A 20,591-nucleotide genomic window follows, 5' to 3' on the forward strand; every position below is an offset into this window, starting at 1 on the left:
CTTGTTTTAGTGCAGATGTGATAATGAAATCATGTTTTTTTTTGTTTTTCCTCTTAACAGGTCACGGCTTGCAGATTTCATCACAAACTGTCAGCCAGAACCTCGTTCTATGAGTGGTTGCTTAAGGGAGAACTATGCAGCCTGTTTACTTGCTTACTCAGGACTCATAGGTGAGATTTAGAACACAAGACAGGAGAAACTTACACAGAGAATTCTGAGGCTGTGGAATTCACTTCCAGGGTTAGTGATTGAGGCAGATACAATGTCAAGATTGGATAGGCGAATGAAGGAAAAGGGGTTGAAAGGATATGGGAACAGGATGGGTAAATGTGATTGGAACTATTTGCTCGCATGGAGGGTAAACACTGACATGGACTGGTTGGGCCGAATGGCATATTTCCGTGTTGTAATTTCTAGGTATAACCCAAGTCTATGTATATCAGTTAGACTTTACTTAGACTTTTATCATAGAACCATTATGGAATGACAGTGCTTGAGAGATGGCTTATCCAATTTTCCATAAAGCTGCCTTTTATCTTGTTTGGCTCTATTGATGCTTGACTCTGAAAAGCGACAAGCAGTAATGGGTGAGCAATTTCTTGCTATTTTTGAACGTTATGTTTCCTTTCTAGTACTTATGATGTGACAGCCAAAGTGTTTTATCTGAGAATATATAACAGTTTGTGTTTGGTAAAAGAATGATCATTAAATGTGATCTTGCCTTCTCCTGACAGGAACTGTCATCACCCCAAACTATGTTGACTCCAGTGGCATCGGTGTGGCACCATGGTGTACCTGTACTGGAAGTGGAAACCAAAAGGATGAGTGTGATGAGTTCCACAATTTCTTTAAGGACAACAGATGCTTCAGTATGTTCAGCAGTCCACAACAGTCATTTATAGATTTTGTAGACATATTAATTATAATTAACTACATTTGTATACTGATGTTTAGTGTATGTGGTGACATATCCACGCATATTTTATATTATTTTGCCTAATATATTGGAAAGTACAGCAATTTTTCAATTCTTCTGGATGGAAATGCTTCTGATGGGCTGTGTCCTTTATGAGGTTTGCACCTTCAAACATGTATTTGAAACTAATAAGACGACCAAGCATCATTCATAAATCTATACTCTAATGTACAACACGTATTTTCATCTTTACAAATGCACAAAACCAGTATTTTATCAAAATATAAATGTATGTATATTATATTTATCAATTGAGATCGATATAAAAAGTACTTATCAGACTATGTATGCATATCTATCTACCTGATACATCAATACAGCTATAATACATGGTTACATTGAGGTTTAATTTCGCTTAAATAAATCTCAAGTTAATCATTAGCAAGGTGTCAGAAAGCATGTTGCTTTTTAAATTTGTTTTTAGATTTTTTTTTTATTCGTTCATGGGATGTGGGCGTTGCTGGTGAGGCCGGCATTTATTGCCCATTCCTAATTGCCCTTGAGAAGGTGGTGAGTCTCTTCCTCCCGTTAGTTGTTTAATTGTCCACCACCATTCACGACTGGATTTTTAAAAATACAAACATGAGTCCCTCTTTTGGTCAGTGGATAAATGCATACATAGTGCAGCACTGAGCCATACAGTAAGGAAGGTCCCAATTCTGATCACCAGTCCATGCTGATAACAGCAGAGTGATGGTGGGGTGCTACAATTGGTTTCAGTATTTCAGTATCCCTGTGTTAGACAAAGGAAGAAGTGTCCAGTGATTCTGCTCCTGATCATTATCCAGTGTTGTGTTGGAAAGAGTGCATGTGTGAACGTTGGATGGGAACAAGACTGGGCTTTGTTGCAATGGTTGAATTTATACAAAGAATGACCACTTGGGTGAGGAATTGGAGGTCTGTCAATATTTATCCCAACAAAAGTCGCCATCTCCATTGGTGGGACAAAATGGAATTGAGGACACTTCCCGTCCTGTCTAACACCTCAGCTGAAGGAGGAAACATAGCAACAGAAGAATGTATAACCAAAAAATCATGGGGTGGGTGACTGGCAAAGGTAGGGAATGCAAATAATACCAATTCTGTCGCTTGGCCTGATCAATGTTTCATGGAGCAACATTAGTAATGTGTGGTTTGGTGATGTCTACAATTATTAAAACACATTTATATTCTTCAAATGATATATTCTGAACATTTTAATTAGGGTTTAATTCAAATAAATGGTATTATTTGTCAAACACTTCAAAATATTTCTCTTCTCTACATTCTCTTGTAATTGCATCAGTTTGTTCTCTTATTCTTTGTTTTATTCTACAGAAAATGCCATACAAGCATTTGGTAATGGCACTGATGTGAATGTTTGGCAGTTACTACCTTCTGTACAGACCACAATATCATCCAAACAGAAGTACACGCCACAGCCTAATGCTGAGTCAGTGAGCCATGTCAATGAAATGAACACAGCAGATGATGACAGTGTCCTTCCTATATGTGCAAATTTACAGGTAAGGGATTGCTATAACTCTTCAGAAACCAAGCAAAGGCTACATGATTATCAAGGGTAAACTACATGGCAAGGAAATGAAAAAAACACTGATTAATTAGTATGAAGTGGCATCCTCACGTCAATGGTTTAAAACCCTAGAGGGTCTAACACAAGGCATTAGATAACTTGCCAACTTGTCCTGTCAGATCTAATTGGCAGTTGTATTTGCAATGCAGCTGACATTGTCAAGCTGCACTGATCTGTTGCTGACATTTTTTTTTTGCTTCCGCCTTATGTTAAGATGAAAAGCAAAAATGCCACTTGATTGCTGCGATGACTCTCTGTGCAGAAGACTAATTCAATGGCTGTGACTAGCTGGCTGTTCAGGGATGCAAAACTATTTATTTCTATTTCAGAGTGACAGTTATTTAGAGACTTAAAGCTCGATTAAATAAAACACTTATCCTGACAGACACTCAAAGAAAGGTTTGTACACACTGCCTACATTCAAAGTATTCGCAGAAGAAAATTGTTCTTTAATAAGAATACATTATGGGTTCTACCAACTAAAGTCATTCTTTGAACCCCTTAAAATGAAAAGGAATTGAAAATGAAATGTATAAAATGTATTTTTTTTACATATTCGATATAAAACATTTATACTCAGTGATATTCAGTTATATTTGAATTGCAGCATAAATATTGGTAGCCATGTATTGTTTCCTAAAAGAAAAATAATAAAGTGATATAGAAATGTAATTCAATTGGAAACAAAACCAAAAAAATAGCATTTTATATTAAATATCCATCAAATTATACAAGCAACTGTATAAACTGAAACTACAATTACAGTTATAAAAAATGAGGTCTCCCAGCAAGTTAGAATATTCAGGGGGGAATACTTTACCACTGCAGTGCACTTCATTTTGTGCAAATATCAATCTTCTTCAGTTTTTTTTATACTGTTGATCAAATAGCAAGATAAAAAAGGGAGATGGCTACCTTTACTATTTCAAATCAAAAGGTAGGTTTGAACCATGTTAACGCATCAAGAACCTCCCACAGTGCTTCACAAAGTGAGAGGTGTCAGACCTCCATGCAGCAACAGGGAGAAGGCTGAAGGCATGAGTCAAAGAGTTAGGTGTGAGCAGAGACATATAGTTCAAAGAGGTTTCAGACGGAGGGTGATGTGAGGTCATGGAAGGATTTGTAAACAATTATGAGGATTTTGAAATCAATGTACTGGAGGATGGGTAGCCAGTGAAGTTGGCAAGGGCATGGTTGATAGGTGAGTGGGATTTACTGTGGCAAAGAATGCAGGCGGCGTATTCTGGTTGAAGTGGAGTTATGTAGGATGGAGCTTGGCAAGCCAATGAGGAAGGCATTGGAGAAGTTGAGGGACCAAATCCATGGATGAGGGTTTTAGCAGAGGTGGATGTGAAGTAGAAATGGAGATTTTTCTTTTGCTTTTTTTTAAGCACAGAAGGAAGCCATTCAGCCCATTGTGCCTCTGCCAGCTCTTTGAAAGAGCTATCCAATTAGTCCCACTCCAACTGCTCTTTCCCTATAGCCATGCAAATAAGATGGCTGATTTTGGAGTTGAAAGTAGGCAATGCTGGTGAAGGATTTTGAAGCTCAACTCAGTGTTGAACGGGATGTTGAAGTCATCTCAGCCTGACTGAGCAGCCAAGAAAGGGGATGGGATTAAGGGCTGAAGTGCAAAGTTTTTGATGCGATCAGTCTTGCTAATATTGAGCTGCAGGAAGTTCTGGCTTATCCAAAACTTGATGTCAGTCAGACAAGCAATCAAACAGCACAGCAGCAATCTTGGAATTAAGTAAGGGTGGTAATGATGAGGTAAAGCTGGTGTTCCATGAGTAACAGTTCTCTTATTTTGCAATCAGTAATAAATGCAACTTTATAACCCTGGTTAAAGAAAAATATATAACAAATATTAAAATAATTATTTAAACAAAATCTTAAAAGACTTAAAACTGCTGAACTGAAGCACTGTGTGCTCTTCGTAAAGTAAATGGACCAAAATGCTTGTTGTGCACTGAATGGAATCCAAAATGTGAATGACTGGCACAGACCAGTGGCAAGAATGCCAACGTCTGTTCTCCAGAACAGTAATATTCAAACATAAATTAATAAGGCTATTCTGACACTTTATTCGCCATCTCCGGCTGTCTGATACGATAGTTTGTTAATGACGGAACAGTGCTGCCAACAGAGTATGATTTGTGTGAGTTTGTTTTCATTGGTTTCAGCAAGAGCGCTTACAAAATAATGCTGAAGACATCTTTTCAAGATCTCTACTCAGACTCCACAGAGGCTACACAGCAAAACACAAGTGAAATCTTTGCTTTAAAACCATATAAAAGCTTCTTGTTAAGTTCCCCATTAAAATTAATGGGTAACGGAGTCATATAAGTTGATGGTGGAATGACAACATCACCAATAAACTGAAACTGAAATCAAAGAGTATTTTAGAGAATACAAAATATGATGAACTGTCAGGGTATGCTTATTCTAATAGAATAAGATCCACTCAGTTTACTCTTAGGATTAAAGCATTTGTTTAAATGGAAGCAATGAGCTGTTAGAGCGTGGAATGCTTTGTCACAGGGAATGGATGAACAGAGGACATTGCTGCTTTTAAGGGAAGAGAAGATAAAGATTGAAAACAGGGAAAGATAAAAGCTAATGAAGAGAGAGCAGAGCAATGAGATTACTTTTGGATTGCTCTTAGCAAAGAGCCAGCACGGATACAATAGAGCCGCTTTTAACTCCCGACAGGAAGCCTGTGGGAGAGGATGGAAATCCCACGAGAGTGTGGGTCGGAGGTATAGCAGATTTTGGGGGTTATGTTCGATTCGGCCGGAAACCAGGCACGAGTACCGTGATTTGCGACTAACCCGCGGCCGTGTTTCCTGCACAGGCAGGACGAGACATTCGTCCGGCCTGAACACTTGCCTGCAAGCAGTGTTAAAAAGCAGGCCTCTCACGGGGATTCAAGGACATGCACACTTTCCACCAGCAGGGGGAGCCCGACTCTCTTAAAGGGAGGATGTCTCTTAAAATCTCTTAAAGATAACCAGTACCTGTTATTTGCTAAAACTGACAGTCTGCTGTCTGCACGGAGTCTGAACAGAGATCAGACATCGCACATGTAAAACACAGATGCAGGTCCCATCCCTATGTTTACAAACTGATGAGTTATGTTAAAACATTGAATAAAGGTTGCGCACTACTAAATCCCATATCCTCCCATCTGCATGCCAGACCTCACCAATCTGCCAATCTGAGTTTGTACCATGCTTGTGAGAGTGTGTGCACTAAGGCTCTCTGCTGGTGCACTAAAGGCCTTGGTGCAAAAGGCAGACAGAAGGAGGGACATCCTATATCTACAGGGTGGGGGGAGGTGCAAGAGGCCCTCCAGACATTTGCCCAAAAGGCAGTGGGGGACAAAGTCAATGCCAGGCGCATAGCACCACGAACATGGATGCAATGCAGGAAGAAGTTCAATGCTTTGACATGAGTGATCAAGGTGAGTGAGGTCAACTATCAAGTGGCATCTCCTACCAACTATACCACTAGCCTCATCCACTGCTCCATGCGCTACACCGCCCCATCACCCACCTACAAAGAAACTCTTTCCATCAGTACACAACTCTTCCAATCAGATGCTTCCTCTCACTCTTACATATTACCACTGTTGTAAGCCACCCATCCACAACTCATAGGCCACACACACTGGAAGCTATTCAACCATGACAGCCACATCACCCAGACACACGTCCCGCATTCTTGCAGGAGAAGGTGGCACATAACATGAGGCAGCAAGTGACAGTGGCATTTCATCCCTCGAGCCTGTTCCACCATTCAATGAGATCACGGTTGACCTGTGACCTAACTCCATATACCCGCCTTAGCCCCATATCCCTTAATACCCTTGGTTCACAGAAATCTATCAATTTCAGATTTAAAATTCACAATTGAGCTAGCGTCAACTGCCATTTTCAGAAGAGTGTTCCAAACTTCTCCCACCCTCTGCGTGTAGAAGTGTTTCCTAACTTCACTCCTGCACATCCTGGCTCTAAATGTTAGGCTATGTCCCCGCGTCCTAGTGTTCAAGGATAGGAGACCTCCAAAAACAGGCACAAATGCATCAGCAGCCAGAAGCAATAATCCAGCAACTAACCTGTAAATCCTGCATGGTCCTTTTAAATAGCACAGGTTGGGGGGTCCTCCAGGCACTCTAAGACATGTTCAGATGTTCAGCAGTTAAGACTGTCCGTTGAGTGGAGCATTAACTCCCAAAATGGTGTGTATCACTTGCAATCAGTGTGAAATGCTGATTTAATGCATTTTCTCCTTACTTTACATGCTACCAGTGTTTGTTATTTGCGCATGCGCTACTATCTTTACCAAGATGGCATCCGGCACACATCACGCTAGAAACATGCATGTGCAGCCAAGACGCTATCTTGGCACTTTGGGAGGCTACATAGCGCCAAAACAACGGGTGTTAGACGGCCCATTTTCTGGCCCTTTAACTTTCCGGCAGAAAACGGCAGCTGGCCAGTGGGGTAGGCTCCTGCTCCTCTGAGTCCCACTATGGAGGGTGTTTTTTAAACTTACCTTTGAGGGCCTCGCTGGCTTCATCACAGCTTTACCTGGTGAGGCGGCTGCTGTGGGCACTCTGCTCAGGAGCAGGTTAAAATTCCATCGGGGTCCCATGACGTACATAGGATTCCGATTGGATTTATTAATGAGACTCATAGTTCAGTGGGCACCTCATTTCCTGCCAAAACCAGTAGCGTTAAAATCACAAATCAACTGGAATGGAGTGGGAAATAGAGTCATTCCATTTTAACTGCTGCCTCGTTCCTTTCCCGCCAATCAGGGAAAGTTAAAATAGCCCCTAATGAAGCAAATAACCACCTTCTGTGCTGTAAATTTCTATGTTTCTATTTTTTTGTCGTCCCCCCCCCCCCCCCCTTATATGTGGTATATGTATTTGAGCTTAGCATTTCTTTCCTGATACTGTTGGGTAGTGGCACTTCAGCAGTTTCCTTAATGTTGGCCATCTGCTGCATCTGTTCCTAAGTCTCGTGGGTAACGTGGACAGCATGGCCCTGGCTACAACCTCCTGCCAGGTACACTGCGCTGCTGTCCCTGGGAGGGTGCCTTGAAAGACCAATGAGGGTCACCTTCCTCATGTGGCAGCAATCCCACTTTACCATCCATCAGACAGCAGAAGATTGGGTGCTATGCCCATCAGACAAGGAACGAATGATGTGAGTTTTTCTATCCTGTTCTACTATTTCTCAAGTGGAAGATGTGAGTAAGCTGTTGGCTTGTTCTCTGCCACTGGCTCTGCTGGCTGCCTGTATTCTCAGACCTGCAAGAACTGAACAGGAACATGTTCCAATTTTGCCTGCAGGACATCCCTTCACACAGTGCTCAGATGGTAATATACCCTGTGTGAAACATTTTGTGCTAGACTGCATATCTGTGTTAGCGAGTGAAGGAGTAGAAGAAGCAAAGAGAACACAAGCAGAATGGTACTAGCCTCCAGCTTCATCCTCCCCCGCTTCCTCTATGTTATCATTGCCAATAAAGTTTAATATGGCCTCTTCAAAGGTAATCAGATGCTCACAATTGTAGGGCCCACTTCCCAAATGGATTTGTCCCCTCCTGTTGTGAAACAACTTGTTCTGCGAGCAGAGAATAGTGTAAAGATGTTGGGAGATGGTGCGATGCTTTATGGCAGGACTTCAGCAATCAGCTGTGTAAACAGTGCAAATGGGGGCTGGAAACAATTGTATAATCACTTCAAACAATGAGAGCTTGATTTAATAAGAATCGCCAGCACCCTCTCCTTGCTTCATCTGGCTCTCTCTACATCTGAAACAATTATTAAGAATATTATAGTTAATCTAATATGTGTAGCAAATTACTCACAACGGAACCACCTCCTGGCCACTTTACACTGAATAGACAGACTGAAACACAAATAAGAAAGCAGAAGGCAAAAAGGTGCAATAGTAACATAATCAGTAACAGAGCTTTGTGAATACAGTGAATCTTGAGACATTAGTCTCATGATGACAGTCATGGCTCAGTTGTAGCATTCTTGCGTCTGAGTCAGAAGGTCTTGGGTTCTAAGACTCACTTCAGAGACTTGAGCACATAATCTAGGATGACACTTCAATGTAGTGCTGATAGATTGCTGCACTGTTGGAGATGCCGTCTTTTGGATGAGATGGTAAACTGACGCCCTTTCTGCCCTCTCGAGTGGACATAAAAGATTTCATTGCACTATTTGATGAAGCGCAGCGGAGTTATCCTGATGTTCTGGCCAAGATTTATCACTCAACCAATATCACTAAAACAGATTATCTGCTCATTAATCTTTTTGCTGTTTGTGGGAACCTTGCTGTGTGCAAATTGGCTGCTGCATTTATCCTGCATTACAAAGTCACTACACTTCAAAAGTACTTCATTGGCTGTGAAGCACTTTGGGACATTCTCAGGTTATAAAAGGTGCTATATAAATACGAGTTCTTTCTTTTATTAAAGCCTGCTACTTAGCATCATTTTCTGCTTTATCATGTATGCTTTATCACTCACTAGAGAGAATAAAGAAAGCAAATTAAATTCAGACTATATGATAAATGGCAGGTCACTAATTGTTTAGCTCCATTGCTACGTTAAGTGTTATGAGTTTAGGACACACTCACATGTTTAGAAAATCTAGCCTGTTATATGGAGAAGAATTATTCTGTAGCAAAATCATAAATGTGTTCAAATAATCCTAATTATAATTTCCCTGCAGATTGTGACTAGAGCAAACCTTCCCCATTGTGTCTTTAAGGGGGAACAATTCAACTTGCACTGGTTTCCAACGCGAAATGGGCAACGTGAGCTGAATTGGGCCCTGGGTCTAATTTGCATTGAACTGGCGAACTGCAGACACCAATCAGTGGTCCTGATACATCTCGCCAGTTGAGGCCTGACCAATTCTGTCCTGCTTTGACACTGAGCAAGCCCACAGGTAGATGCTGGTAGAGTAGAGGCAAAGAGTGGGCGCGGACCCAGACCAGCAGTGGAGGGTGCAGCACCGGACTGGCAGCAGTCTGCAGTATTTTTGTGGTCCCGTTAAGGACCGCTGGTTAGACCACTCAAGACCTGGAGCAAAGTCTGCCCATTTGTACACCAATTTCAATCGGCAACCTGCAACCGGCGTTCGACACACTGCATATCCAAATCAGGGTCCTAATGACTGTTTCAGTCGGGAGCCCTGCATTGCCAAAAGTCAATGGATTTGGCATGTGCTGCACTTCTGGGGGAGATGGGGTTTGGTAAATTGCGACCAGAAATTGATTCCCCCAATGTTAATTTCACACTCAAAAAAACGTCATTAAAATACCCCTGCTAAGTGTCAGACTAACAACCCCTGGCGTATTTACAGCATACATCTGGCACTAAGCTAGTTAGCACGGCATATCCCAGAAATGAAGGATCTCACCTTTTACTAAGTCTGAAACTGGATATGAGGAGAGGTCAAGGGTAGAACAGGTGGGATCATGACTTGCATTCTAATGTTTGTCTTGCATTTTATAAAGTTTCATTAATAAACCTTCATAATATTCTGGCATGGGTGGAGGATTGGTTATCTAACAGGAAGCAGAGAGTTGGGATAAATGGTTCATTCTCTGACTGGCAACCAGTAGCCTGTGGTGTTCCGCAGGGGTCGCTGCTGGGTTCCCAACTCTTTACAATCTATATTAACGATTTGGAGGAGGGGACCGAGTGTAACATATCAAAGTTTGCAGATGATACAAAGATGGGAGGGAAAGTAGAGAGGGAGGAGGACATAAAAAACTTACAAGGGGATATAGATAGGTGGGTGAGTGGGCGGAGATTTGGCAGATGCAATACAATATTGGAAAATGTGAGGTTATGCACTTTAGCAGGAAAAATCAGAGAGCAAGTTATTATCTTAATGGCGAGAAACTGGAAAGTACTGCAGTACAAAGGGATCTGGGGGTCCTAGTGCAAGAAAATCAAAAAGTTAGTATGCAGGTGCAGCAAGTGATCAAGAAGGCCAACGGAATGTTGGCTTTTATTGCTAGGGGGATAGAATATAAAAAACAGGGAGGTATTGCTGCAGTTATATAAGGTATTGGTGAGACCACACCTGGAATACTGCATGCAGTTTTGGTGTCCATACTTAAGAAAAGACGTACTTGCTCTCGAGGCAGTACAAAGAAGGTTCACTCGGTTAATCCCGGGGATGAGGGGGTGGACATATGAGGAGAGGTTGAGTGGATTGGGACTCTACACATTGGAGTTCAGAAGAATGAGAGGCGATCTTATTGAAACATATAAGATTGTGAAGGGGCTTGATCGGGTGGATGCGGTAAGGATGTTCCCAAGGATGGGTGAAACTAGAACTAGGGGGCATAATCTTAGAATAAGGGGCTGCTCTTTCAAAACTGAGATGAGGAGAAACTTCTTCACTCAGAGGGTAGTAGATCTGTGGAATTTGCTGCCCCAGGAAGCTGTGGAAGCTACATCATTAAATAAATTTAAAACAGAAATAGACAGTTTCCTAGAAGTAAAGGGAATTAGGGGTTACGGGGAGCGGGCAGGAAATTGGACATGAATTTAGATTTGAGGTTAGGATCAGATCAGCCATGATCTTATTGAATGGCGGAGCAGGCTGGAGGGGCCGATTGGCCTACTCCTGCTCCTATTTCTTATGTTCTTATAACCAGAATACCTTACACCTCTACACCATAAGGCACAGGAATAAATGGGAAAGAAAGAGTTTAGTAAAAAAAAACACCATTTTTGGTGATTGATTGACATTTTAGAAATTTCTGAAGTATCCTAGTGAAACATTGGACTGATGGTAGAAAGCAAAGCCAGAGGAAACATTGCGAGCAGTAAGTTAGTATCTCAGAAACCTATCTAACCAGTGAATAATTGTGATAGTCCAACCTATCTGATTTTCAGCTGTGATGCTCCCTCCATGGTAAAATAGCCTGTCTACATTCAGTGTCTCATCTCAACATGTGTGAAGGGAGGATGAGGTACTGGGAGGGTTGCTGGTTCCTATGAAATTGTACCCCAGCAAGAGTCAGTGCCTTCAGCGAGAAGAAAATTGGGAAAAAATATCACACATTATTTCCCGAACTGGTGGCATTACTCAGCCAGAGATACTTACCTTACTGGCCACATGTAATCAGAGATTGATTATGGGGCCTTTAAAAGAATGTGGATGCTGGATCAATTAGAATTTTCAAGACTGAGATCGACAGATTTTTATTGGGTAAGGGTATTAAGGGATGTGGATAAACAACGGGTAAATGGAGTTAAGGTACAGCTCAGCCATCATCTAATTAAATAAGAAACATAAGATGGCGGAACAGACTCGAGGGTTCTTGCACGTGGATTCATGACGTGCTGATTGCCGTCATGATGCTTTTATGCTTTGTCAGTCCAGTGTCTCAGCTCTATTTCAATAGCAGAGGCAAAGACCAGGATGACCGCTGATGATGTGTCACCCACTATTCTCATGATTCATGATGCCTCTGCACGACCACCAGTGCTGCAGAGGAGCACTACAATGAAGCATACATAAAACAAGGATAAGAATAGCTCCAGCCATTGGGATGCTCAAAGGTTCCAACATCTGGATAGGTCTGGGGGTGCCTTGCAGTATTTGTTCAGCACGGTCTCGCTAATTGTGGTAGCGTACTGTGCTCTTCACAACTGTGAAATCAGAAATGGGCTGATGGTAGATGTCCCAGAGGATGCCAGAGAATCAGAAGAAGACAATGCTGATGCTGTAGGCCTGCCCCATGAAGAACAGAAAGCAAGTGCAGTGGTGACAGCTGTTAGACATCTGAGACACAAACTCATTCGGCATACCTTCACATAAGAAGGGAGCATTATTATTTAGATCCCTCAGTTCATCAAAGATCTGCCTCCTATTACCAAACTCTCGATGATCTATGTAAAATCCTTGCTCCTCACAGGGAGCTTTCGCATCCAAATACTGAGCCATAATATCAGCACATTACCTGTTCCCCATTGTCATATGAGAGAACCAAATACCAAGCAGTCCTTACATCAAATATCCCAGTGACTTATTACAACTATTTACAAAAACATTATTTGGTTCTGTCACATGTACATCTCTTGTGATCACTTGAGTTATTCCAACATTTCTTCTACATGCTACCTGAGGGCCTGAGCTGCTGCAAAATATTATGAGCACCTTGGGCTGGAAGTGTCCCTTCTCTCAAGTCCCCAAGTCTTGAGATGGATACAGGACAGGCTGACTACCAGAAGATAAGACCAGCAGCCTGGTCCTGAAAAGATGAAGGTTTTGTTGGAGCTGATAGAGTGCTCCTCTGTGCAGCTGCCATGAGGGGTCACAGCCTCTGAAGCACTCACACCAGCTTCTCCACTGGTATTGGGCATTCCAGCAATCAGTGGGAGAACGGACCTCACAGAATCAGGACATCTTCGGGTAAGAGTCATTGAATATCCTTGAGTCCCTCCAAGATGCCGCCTTGTATACTTTGCAGTTTGATTGACAATGGCCTCTCCAGATGGTCCCCCTAAACCTGCAGTCCTTCATTCAGTGGGGGTAATTTTAAGTTTTGGCAATATTGTGAAACAGGCGATATCGGATCAGCCGCCTGCTATACATCTCTCCCGATTAATGGTTCCATTGAAGTCAAAGGAAAGGAAAATCAGAAGAGGTGTATAAGGGGTGGCCGATCGGATATCATCCGACAATGCCACCTTCTTTTCAGGACCAGGGTGCCAAGGAGCCTATGACAAAGAGACAACCATTTTCAAATTTCTGCTAGCAGCACTTCCACATCAGCCTCAGAAAAATTAGAAGCTTACCCTTTTTCCTTTTTTATAGCCAGCCAGTTAAGTCCTAATGGGCCTGCTTAGTCCATTAACTGCATAAAGTCCTTTAGATAGGGAAGTTACACCTTTCCTCCGCTCCCTAATGAATTTACAGGGCTCCCCCAGTGTATCTGCCCTCCTGATGGCGTAACACCCGCCCTTGACCTATCAGCATTATTTAAACTAGCTGACCTCAGAATGTCTGACTGGGTCAGGCTCCTATGATTTTGACGGGTATAAATACTACCCTGCTGCACTTATGTAGGCACGGCAAGGCCCCAGGAATTTCCAGTCCTTAATCTTTTGGTCATCAGAGTGTCACACTCCCCTCCGCACGGGCTCCTTTAATCACCAGATTGTGCGCCTCCCCGACACCTTGCTCTGCCATTATCATCCTGCTTGTGCTCCCCTGTTTGTTTCCTTAACCAGCTTCAGGCTGTTACACCCCCCCTCCAATTTTAGTGGGCTTGAGGCTCACCGACCTGCTTCCCACAATGCTGTCCCGCACTTTCTCAGACCCTTCAGTCAACTCCCCTCCTGGGAGCTTTGTAATTTGTTTGACTGTAAAATTCTAATATTTACATATCTTTTGTATTCAGGCACAGAGATTACACTCCAATGTATCAGTGAGCCAGGACCTTTGTATTACAGAGGTAAGCATTTTATAAGTCAACTCATAATAGCTCACTGTGGACTTATTTTTTTAAACCCAATATATTTACTACCTGAAGTTTGTTTGAATAATTTAAATCCATATGCAATGCATTCTCACACTTGGATTTAATTCAAAAGTGTGTTATGAAACAGGCGTTATGAAAGAGATTTATACTATTTTTGCAAACATTTTTAGGAAAATGTAATGTAAGCTTAAGTAAAAGGAGTGGTAAGTACCAACCCCCAACAATAATAATAATAAAAAAAATCATTATTTAAATAAGCATTAGACGTTCGTACTTTAATGGATAATAAGGAAGTGGATCTGCTGTAAAGGGATACTCTTGACCTATGTCACCCCAGCTCATCCACTGCATCAAATGGGTGAGTGCAGTGCTCTGTGAAATAGCCTGTAAATAGAGCTATTTAATCAGAACATGGATATATATTTTTTTTAAACTGGTGAATATCTAAGGGCAGCTCTAGTATTTACTCCTACAATAAAGTTCTCCTTGAAAGAAAAGTGCATTTATCTTTTGAAAATGAAAGGCATTCTTCACTTCCAGTTATTTTCCACACATAGTATATTTTCCTTCTTCAATAATGTTAGCAAAGAGGTTGTGAGTATAGAGGAAGGAAACATTGTTCTTACTAAATTAGCAATTAAGAAAATATATCCAATATATTTAACCTCATTGTCAGTACATCCAAAAGGAGAAGCTATATGCCTATCCCTTTAAGAATTTACTTTGGACCATCAATAGGAAATTTTTGTGATATCACACATTTTGCCCCCCCTGAATTGCATATATTGGAGAAAGTTGTACCTAAGATACCTCACAAATCACCACACATACTTTTGTTTATTAGACCATCAATTGCAGATTTCTCAGTATTCTGTACCCATTAAATTTTGGAAACATACTTTCAGCTGTTTTATTACTTTCTGAAAATGTTTTAGTATTCTTTGGGTGTAAGAATTTGCTTGCAAGTATATTACTTTCTTAGTGTTAAGACAATTACCTACTTTATATGCCAATTGGTAGCTTCAAGATTTGTACTGGTTGCCCATCTCAGATGGGCATAAGTAGAATCACCATTGCCTCAGGTTATGGTATTGTGGTACACCGCAGGCATTTCTGTGGTTCTTAGAGCCAGAAGAGAAAAAAAATGTAATCAAATACTCCATGGTAACATCCAAATCACCACAAGATTTGAGCATATGAGCCCCAGATTTCCAATGTTTTGTTCAAATCAGTGAATGTTACTAGTAGAGTATCTGTTGGTGATGATGTCTAGGTTGGCATCATGATTTTAGGCTAATTAGCATAACGATGGTTTAAGTTATTAAGATTAAGATATTGGGGCGTACAAGGCTGACAAGGGGCAGATGAAGGGCCCACCAGGGTCTTCAGGCTGGAGTCAGTACTCCCGAAATGATGGCAGCTACTGCCTGGATTGACTTTCCAGGGGAAATCAAGGGGACCAATCAACCTTGCAGCCTGCACATCTGGAAGGGCCCCACCCAAGCTGCCATCTGGTGCCACTTTTCCCATTCCTCTCCTCTGGTGGGCACCCAAAATGTACTCATGGAGGCATGGCACCTGCTGCCGACATGCAAATGATGAGATTTCACTCTGATCTCAGATACTCCAGCCAGATCAAGAGTGGAGGTCATCAGTACCTGCTCCTTATGTCTGCGGAGCAGGGCCGAGGAGGTTTGACCGTTACTCTATTCAAAACATAAGTCAAATCTGATGTGATCCAAATTAATTAATTTGTCAAATAATTAATGAATGGACTTGTCCTTTAAAAAATAAGTTACATCACATATGCAGAGGACACAGTGATTCATTTGTTTCCAACTTCTTGCTCGTTCCAAGACAATCATTGGAATAATTTAAGGCCATTGACCTATTATCATTCATGTAACCTGTTGCATTCCACCAATGATTTTCCTGTTGTCAGAACAAGACCTGAACCAAAGTGCTCCACAGAATATTTAATCATCTATACTTATCCTTATCTCTATAACTTTCAATCCTTTTCATAATTAGATATTTCTCTAGCTGCTTGTTAAAGGAGTTAATCAATATTGCTTTAAGTAGAATTGATGGGATACTATCTTCTGTTACCAACTGCACTGTGGGAAAAAATGTTCTTCTAATACCTAATCTTATTTAAAGTTTGCCAATGTTATACTCATGCCCTCTAGTCTTGCAATCGTAAGTTAGGTTAAATAACCCCCACATTGTGGATAGCTTTTAACAAAGGAACTCTCAATTTTCCTTACCTGGATGAGAATAACCCAATTCTAACATCATATTTTCATAATGAGGATATCAGACCATACATGATATCATGAGAATTGTAAAGGGATATTAAAACATAAATTTCAAAAACCATTTAGAATGCAAACTTTAGGGTTAAACCCTTGAAGGCCTGAAATTGGTGGAGCAGAACTCCCAGAATGTAAATGTGGGGTAACCTGGGAGCTCCCCCAGACACACACCCTTGATATGGGCAGCATGGGCAGGGATTTTGCCCACTCATGCCAGCTGGAATTTACAGCTCATCTCGCATGGGGTAGAAATCTGGTAGAATTGAGTTATGCTCTACATTTCCTCCCCACCCCACTCCCTTATGGGTGATGCCCCCACTCTCTGCTCCGAGAAATTTCGGGCACTTGGTATGTAGCAGAGGTATTTATTGTGTGAGTGAAAAATATTTGCTTCCAGGAGGGTTATTTACAATTTGTGAATTTGTATTTTTCCCTACATTTTGTTGATGATAGATTCTGATTCTTCCCTTCCAGTAAGGAGGGGGGAAAGGATAATGTAGCCCAGGGACTTTTCCAAGACCTGCCTCAAAGGTAATCTCTAATTGGCTAAATGAGGGACAATTCATGGCAGTTATACCTGCTCCTTGGGTGGAGCATTCTGCTGCATTCCCTCTTTAAACCTGAGCTGAAAACTGCCAAAACTCACCTAAAGAAAACCAATAATTTGAAACATAATTTCTGGTAGTCAAAATCTTGACCCTATGGTTCATATCTCTTGCTCTACTTAAATTTGCGAAAAACAAGCATTAGTTTATTATATATATCATTTACAGTTCAGGTTTCAGAAAATGGACAAAGCACAAATGGGATTCTCAGATTGTAAATTGTCTTGACTTGGAAGTCAATATATTGTATACATAAAAAAACATTAAAGATTGGAAAAAAATCTAGCATCTAATGTTCTGCTCTGATTTACAATACATATTTTGCATATTAGTTGGCAGTACTCAAACTAGAAAAGTCACCCGGTCCAGATTGAATGCATCCTAGGTTACTGAGAGAAGTAAGGGTGGAGATTGCAGAGGCTCTGGGCACAATCTTCCAATCCTCCTTACATATGGGGATGGTGCCAGAGGACTGGAGGATTGCAAATGTTACAGCCCTGTTCAAAAAAAGGGGCGAGCAATAAACCCTGTAATTACAGACCAGTCAGCCTAACGTCGATGGTGGGGAAACTTTTAGAGACAATAATCCGGGACAAAATAAATTGGTACTTGGAAAAGTATGGGCTAATAAATGAAAGTCAGCACGGATTTGTTAAAGGAAAATCGTGTTTGACTAACTTGATTGAGTTCTTTGATGAAGTAACGGAGAGGGTTGATGAATGTAGTGCAGTTGATGTTGTGTGCATGACCTTTCGAAAGGCATTTGATAAAGTACCACATAATAGATGTGTTAGCAAAATTAAAGCCCATGGGATTAAACGGACAGTGGCAGCGTGGAATCAAAGTTGGCTAGGGGCCAGAAAGCAGAGAATAGTGGTGAACGGTTGTTTTTCAGATTGGAGGGAAGTATATAGTGGTGTTCCCCAGCCAGTCAGTATTAGGACCACTACTCTTTCTGATATATATTAATGACCTGGACTTGGGTATAGAGGGTATAATTTCAAAATTTGCAGATGACACAAAACTCGGAAATGTAGTAAACAATGTGGAGGATAGTAACAGACTTCAGGTGGACATCGGCAGACTGGTGAAATGGGCAGACACATGACAGATGAAATTTAATCTGAGAAGTGTGAAGTGATGCACTTTGGTAGGAAGAAAAAGGAGAGGCAATATAAACTAAATGGTACAATTTTAAAGGGGGTGCAAGAACAGAGAGACCTGAGGGTGTATGTACACCAATCTTTGAAGGTGGCAGGACAAGTTGAGAAGGCTGTTAAAAAAGCATATGGAATCCTGGGCTTTATTAATAGAGGCATAGTGTACAAAAGCAAGGAAGTTATGCTAAACCTTTATAAAACACTGGTTAGGCCTCAGCTGGAGTATTATGTTCAATTCTGGGCACCACACTTAAGAAAGGATGTCAAGGCCTTGGAGAGGGTGCAGAAGAGATTTACTAGAATGGTGCCAGGGTTGAGGGACTTCAGTTATGTGGAGAGACTGGAGATGCTGGGGTTGTTCCCCTTAGAACAGAGAAGGTTAAGTGGAGATTTGATTGAGGTGTTCAAAAGCATGAACAGTTTTGACAGAGTAGATAAGGAGAAACTGTTTCCAGTGGCAGAAGGGTCGGTAACCAGAGGTCATAGATTAAGGTGATCAGCAAAACAGCCAAAGGCGACATGAGGAAACATTTTTTAATGAAGTGAGTTGTAATGATCTGGAAGGCACTGCCTGAAAGGATGGTGGAACTAGATTCAGTAGTAACTTTCAAAAGGTAATTGGATAAATGCTTGAAGGGAAAAGATTTTCAGGGCTACGGGGAAAGAGCTGGGGAATGGGACTAATTGGATAGCTTTTTCAAAGAGCCGGCACAGGCACAATGGGCTAAATGGCCTCCTACTGTGCTGTACCTACTATGATACTATGATGTTACAGGGGAGATTCCCGTTGGTCAGCACCAAGGTTGCACTGGAAGGAAAACTTTTACAGGTGCGTGCTCTGACCTACCGAATTCTCCGATATTTGCTGTGCCCAAGGGATCCAGTGCACTTGGGCACAGATCTAGGAAGATCTCCTGTTATGTGTTCAGTGACAGAACTTGCTAATGGAATTTTAATTGTTTTCAGACGCAGATCTCTACTTCAAACGATAAGGAGATTGCCGCTGTACAATCCAAAGAACAGACATCTCCAGAGAATTCATCTGCTGTCAGTACAGAGATTCACATCAGTGCAGTGCTGTGGATGATCACTATTGCACATTCAACTTTCCCTTGCTTCTACTCAACAGAAATGTTGTAGTTGCATATAAGGACCTGTACAAAATCTATTCCCTGTCCATTTAATTTTTCACAAATTCCAGCTCTACAGACTGGAGGCACCCTGCTGAAGCAGATTCATTGTAACTAGGGGGGGAAGAGCTTCTTGTGAATTAGGGGCTATGTGATACTTGATGCAATCCTACATTCCAAACAAAATCCTTGTGGGCATGTGGAGTTGATGGACCAGGATTTAATTATGGCTGTACTTATTTTTGTCCTAGCTTTAAGCTGGGAACTTGGAAGCAGCTTACGTTGAATCCTGTGTTCATTGTCCATGCAACTGCTATATTGAATCTGACAAGTTAGGTACAGCACAGCAGGGATGTCATGTTATCTCCTTTGACACTGGTATTGATCAGCAAGAGTTTTCACCTGAAGAGTGGGAAGATTTACTGTTGTTATTTTTTTCCTCTTTTGTTTGTTGGATTGCTACAAATGTTTTAATCTTTTACTATACATCCATATTCCCTGTAATGTTTATGTAAATGGTCTGCACTCACAACAAAAAAAACATTACCCATGTCGCAAGCCACTGTAATGTCCAGCATTTACTTTATCAAGAATCTCAAATGTGTGATGTGCTTAAGATTCTTTAAACAGTGATATTTACAATTGCAAAATTAAGGATTTATTTTAAAGCTAGCCTTAATAAATGGAAGTTTGTATTCCTTTAAACTAATGTCATTAAATACAAGCACTTAGTGAGCAACATTGTCAAAGCTGAAGAGCCCTAATAATGTAACAAAGTGTGCTCTGGGTTAGTAGTGTTGTACAGCAATTCTCTGTGGCTAGCAACCTTTTAGCTGGTAAGTGGTTAAACAGCTACAGGACGCAACGTTGTAATTTGTCAAACTGTACCCTACTTCGCCACAGTTTTGGTAGGAAATAGTTACGATTCAAATTCCTGAATTTGAGAACTAAGTGGAAATAAAGAGGGGAGAATCCTTCAGCTGTAACCAACACTGGCACTGAAAATAATGGAAAATATATGTCATATTTTACAATGGAGCATTAAAACATGTTTACACATCAAAATTATTACTACTTGTCTGTTTACATAATTTATACATTTAAAGACTCTACTGCTTTAGGAAACTGTTTCTAAGTTAAGCTCTGTGTAAGTGCATAGTTGTTTTGCTTTATGCACTTACCATTTGCATCCACTAGATACGAGATCCAGAAGAAATGAGAGGAAACATCTAATATATGAAGGTTCTGTATTGGCATATTATAATGTGCATATAATCTTTTAATGGGTTATGGAT

The 20,591-nt window shown here is 41.1% G+C and overlaps 1 protein-coding gene across 1 annotated transcript in view; it reads left to right on the forward strand.

The window, feature by feature from the left end:
• The window catches only part of gfra1b (gdnf family receptor alpha 1b), a 167,143-nt gene extending 146,792 nt beyond the window's left edge, over positions 1-20,351 (forward strand). The window contains exons 4-8 of the mRNA XM_068002714.1: positions 61-170; positions 735-869; positions 2,294-2,481; positions 14,006-14,059; positions 19,133-20,351. Coding sequence (XP_067858815.1) covers positions 61-170; positions 735-869; positions 2,294-2,481; positions 14,006-14,059; positions 19,133-19,306 — 661 coding nt within the window. The 3' untranslated portion in view covers positions 19,307-20,351. The remainder of the gene's footprint in view (positions 1-60; positions 171-734; positions 870-2,293; positions 2,482-14,005; positions 14,060-19,132) is intronic.
• The last annotated feature ends 240 nt before the right edge of the window (positions 20,352-20,591 follow it).

The sequence above is a fragment of the Heptranchias perlo genome, chromosome 21 (genome assembly GCF_035084215.1).
Source record: "Heptranchias perlo isolate sHepPer1 chromosome 21, sHepPer1.hap1, whole genome shotgun sequence".
Lineage (NCBI taxonomy): Eukaryota > Metazoa > Chordata > Chondrichthyes > Hexanchiformes > Hexanchidae > Heptranchias > Heptranchias perlo.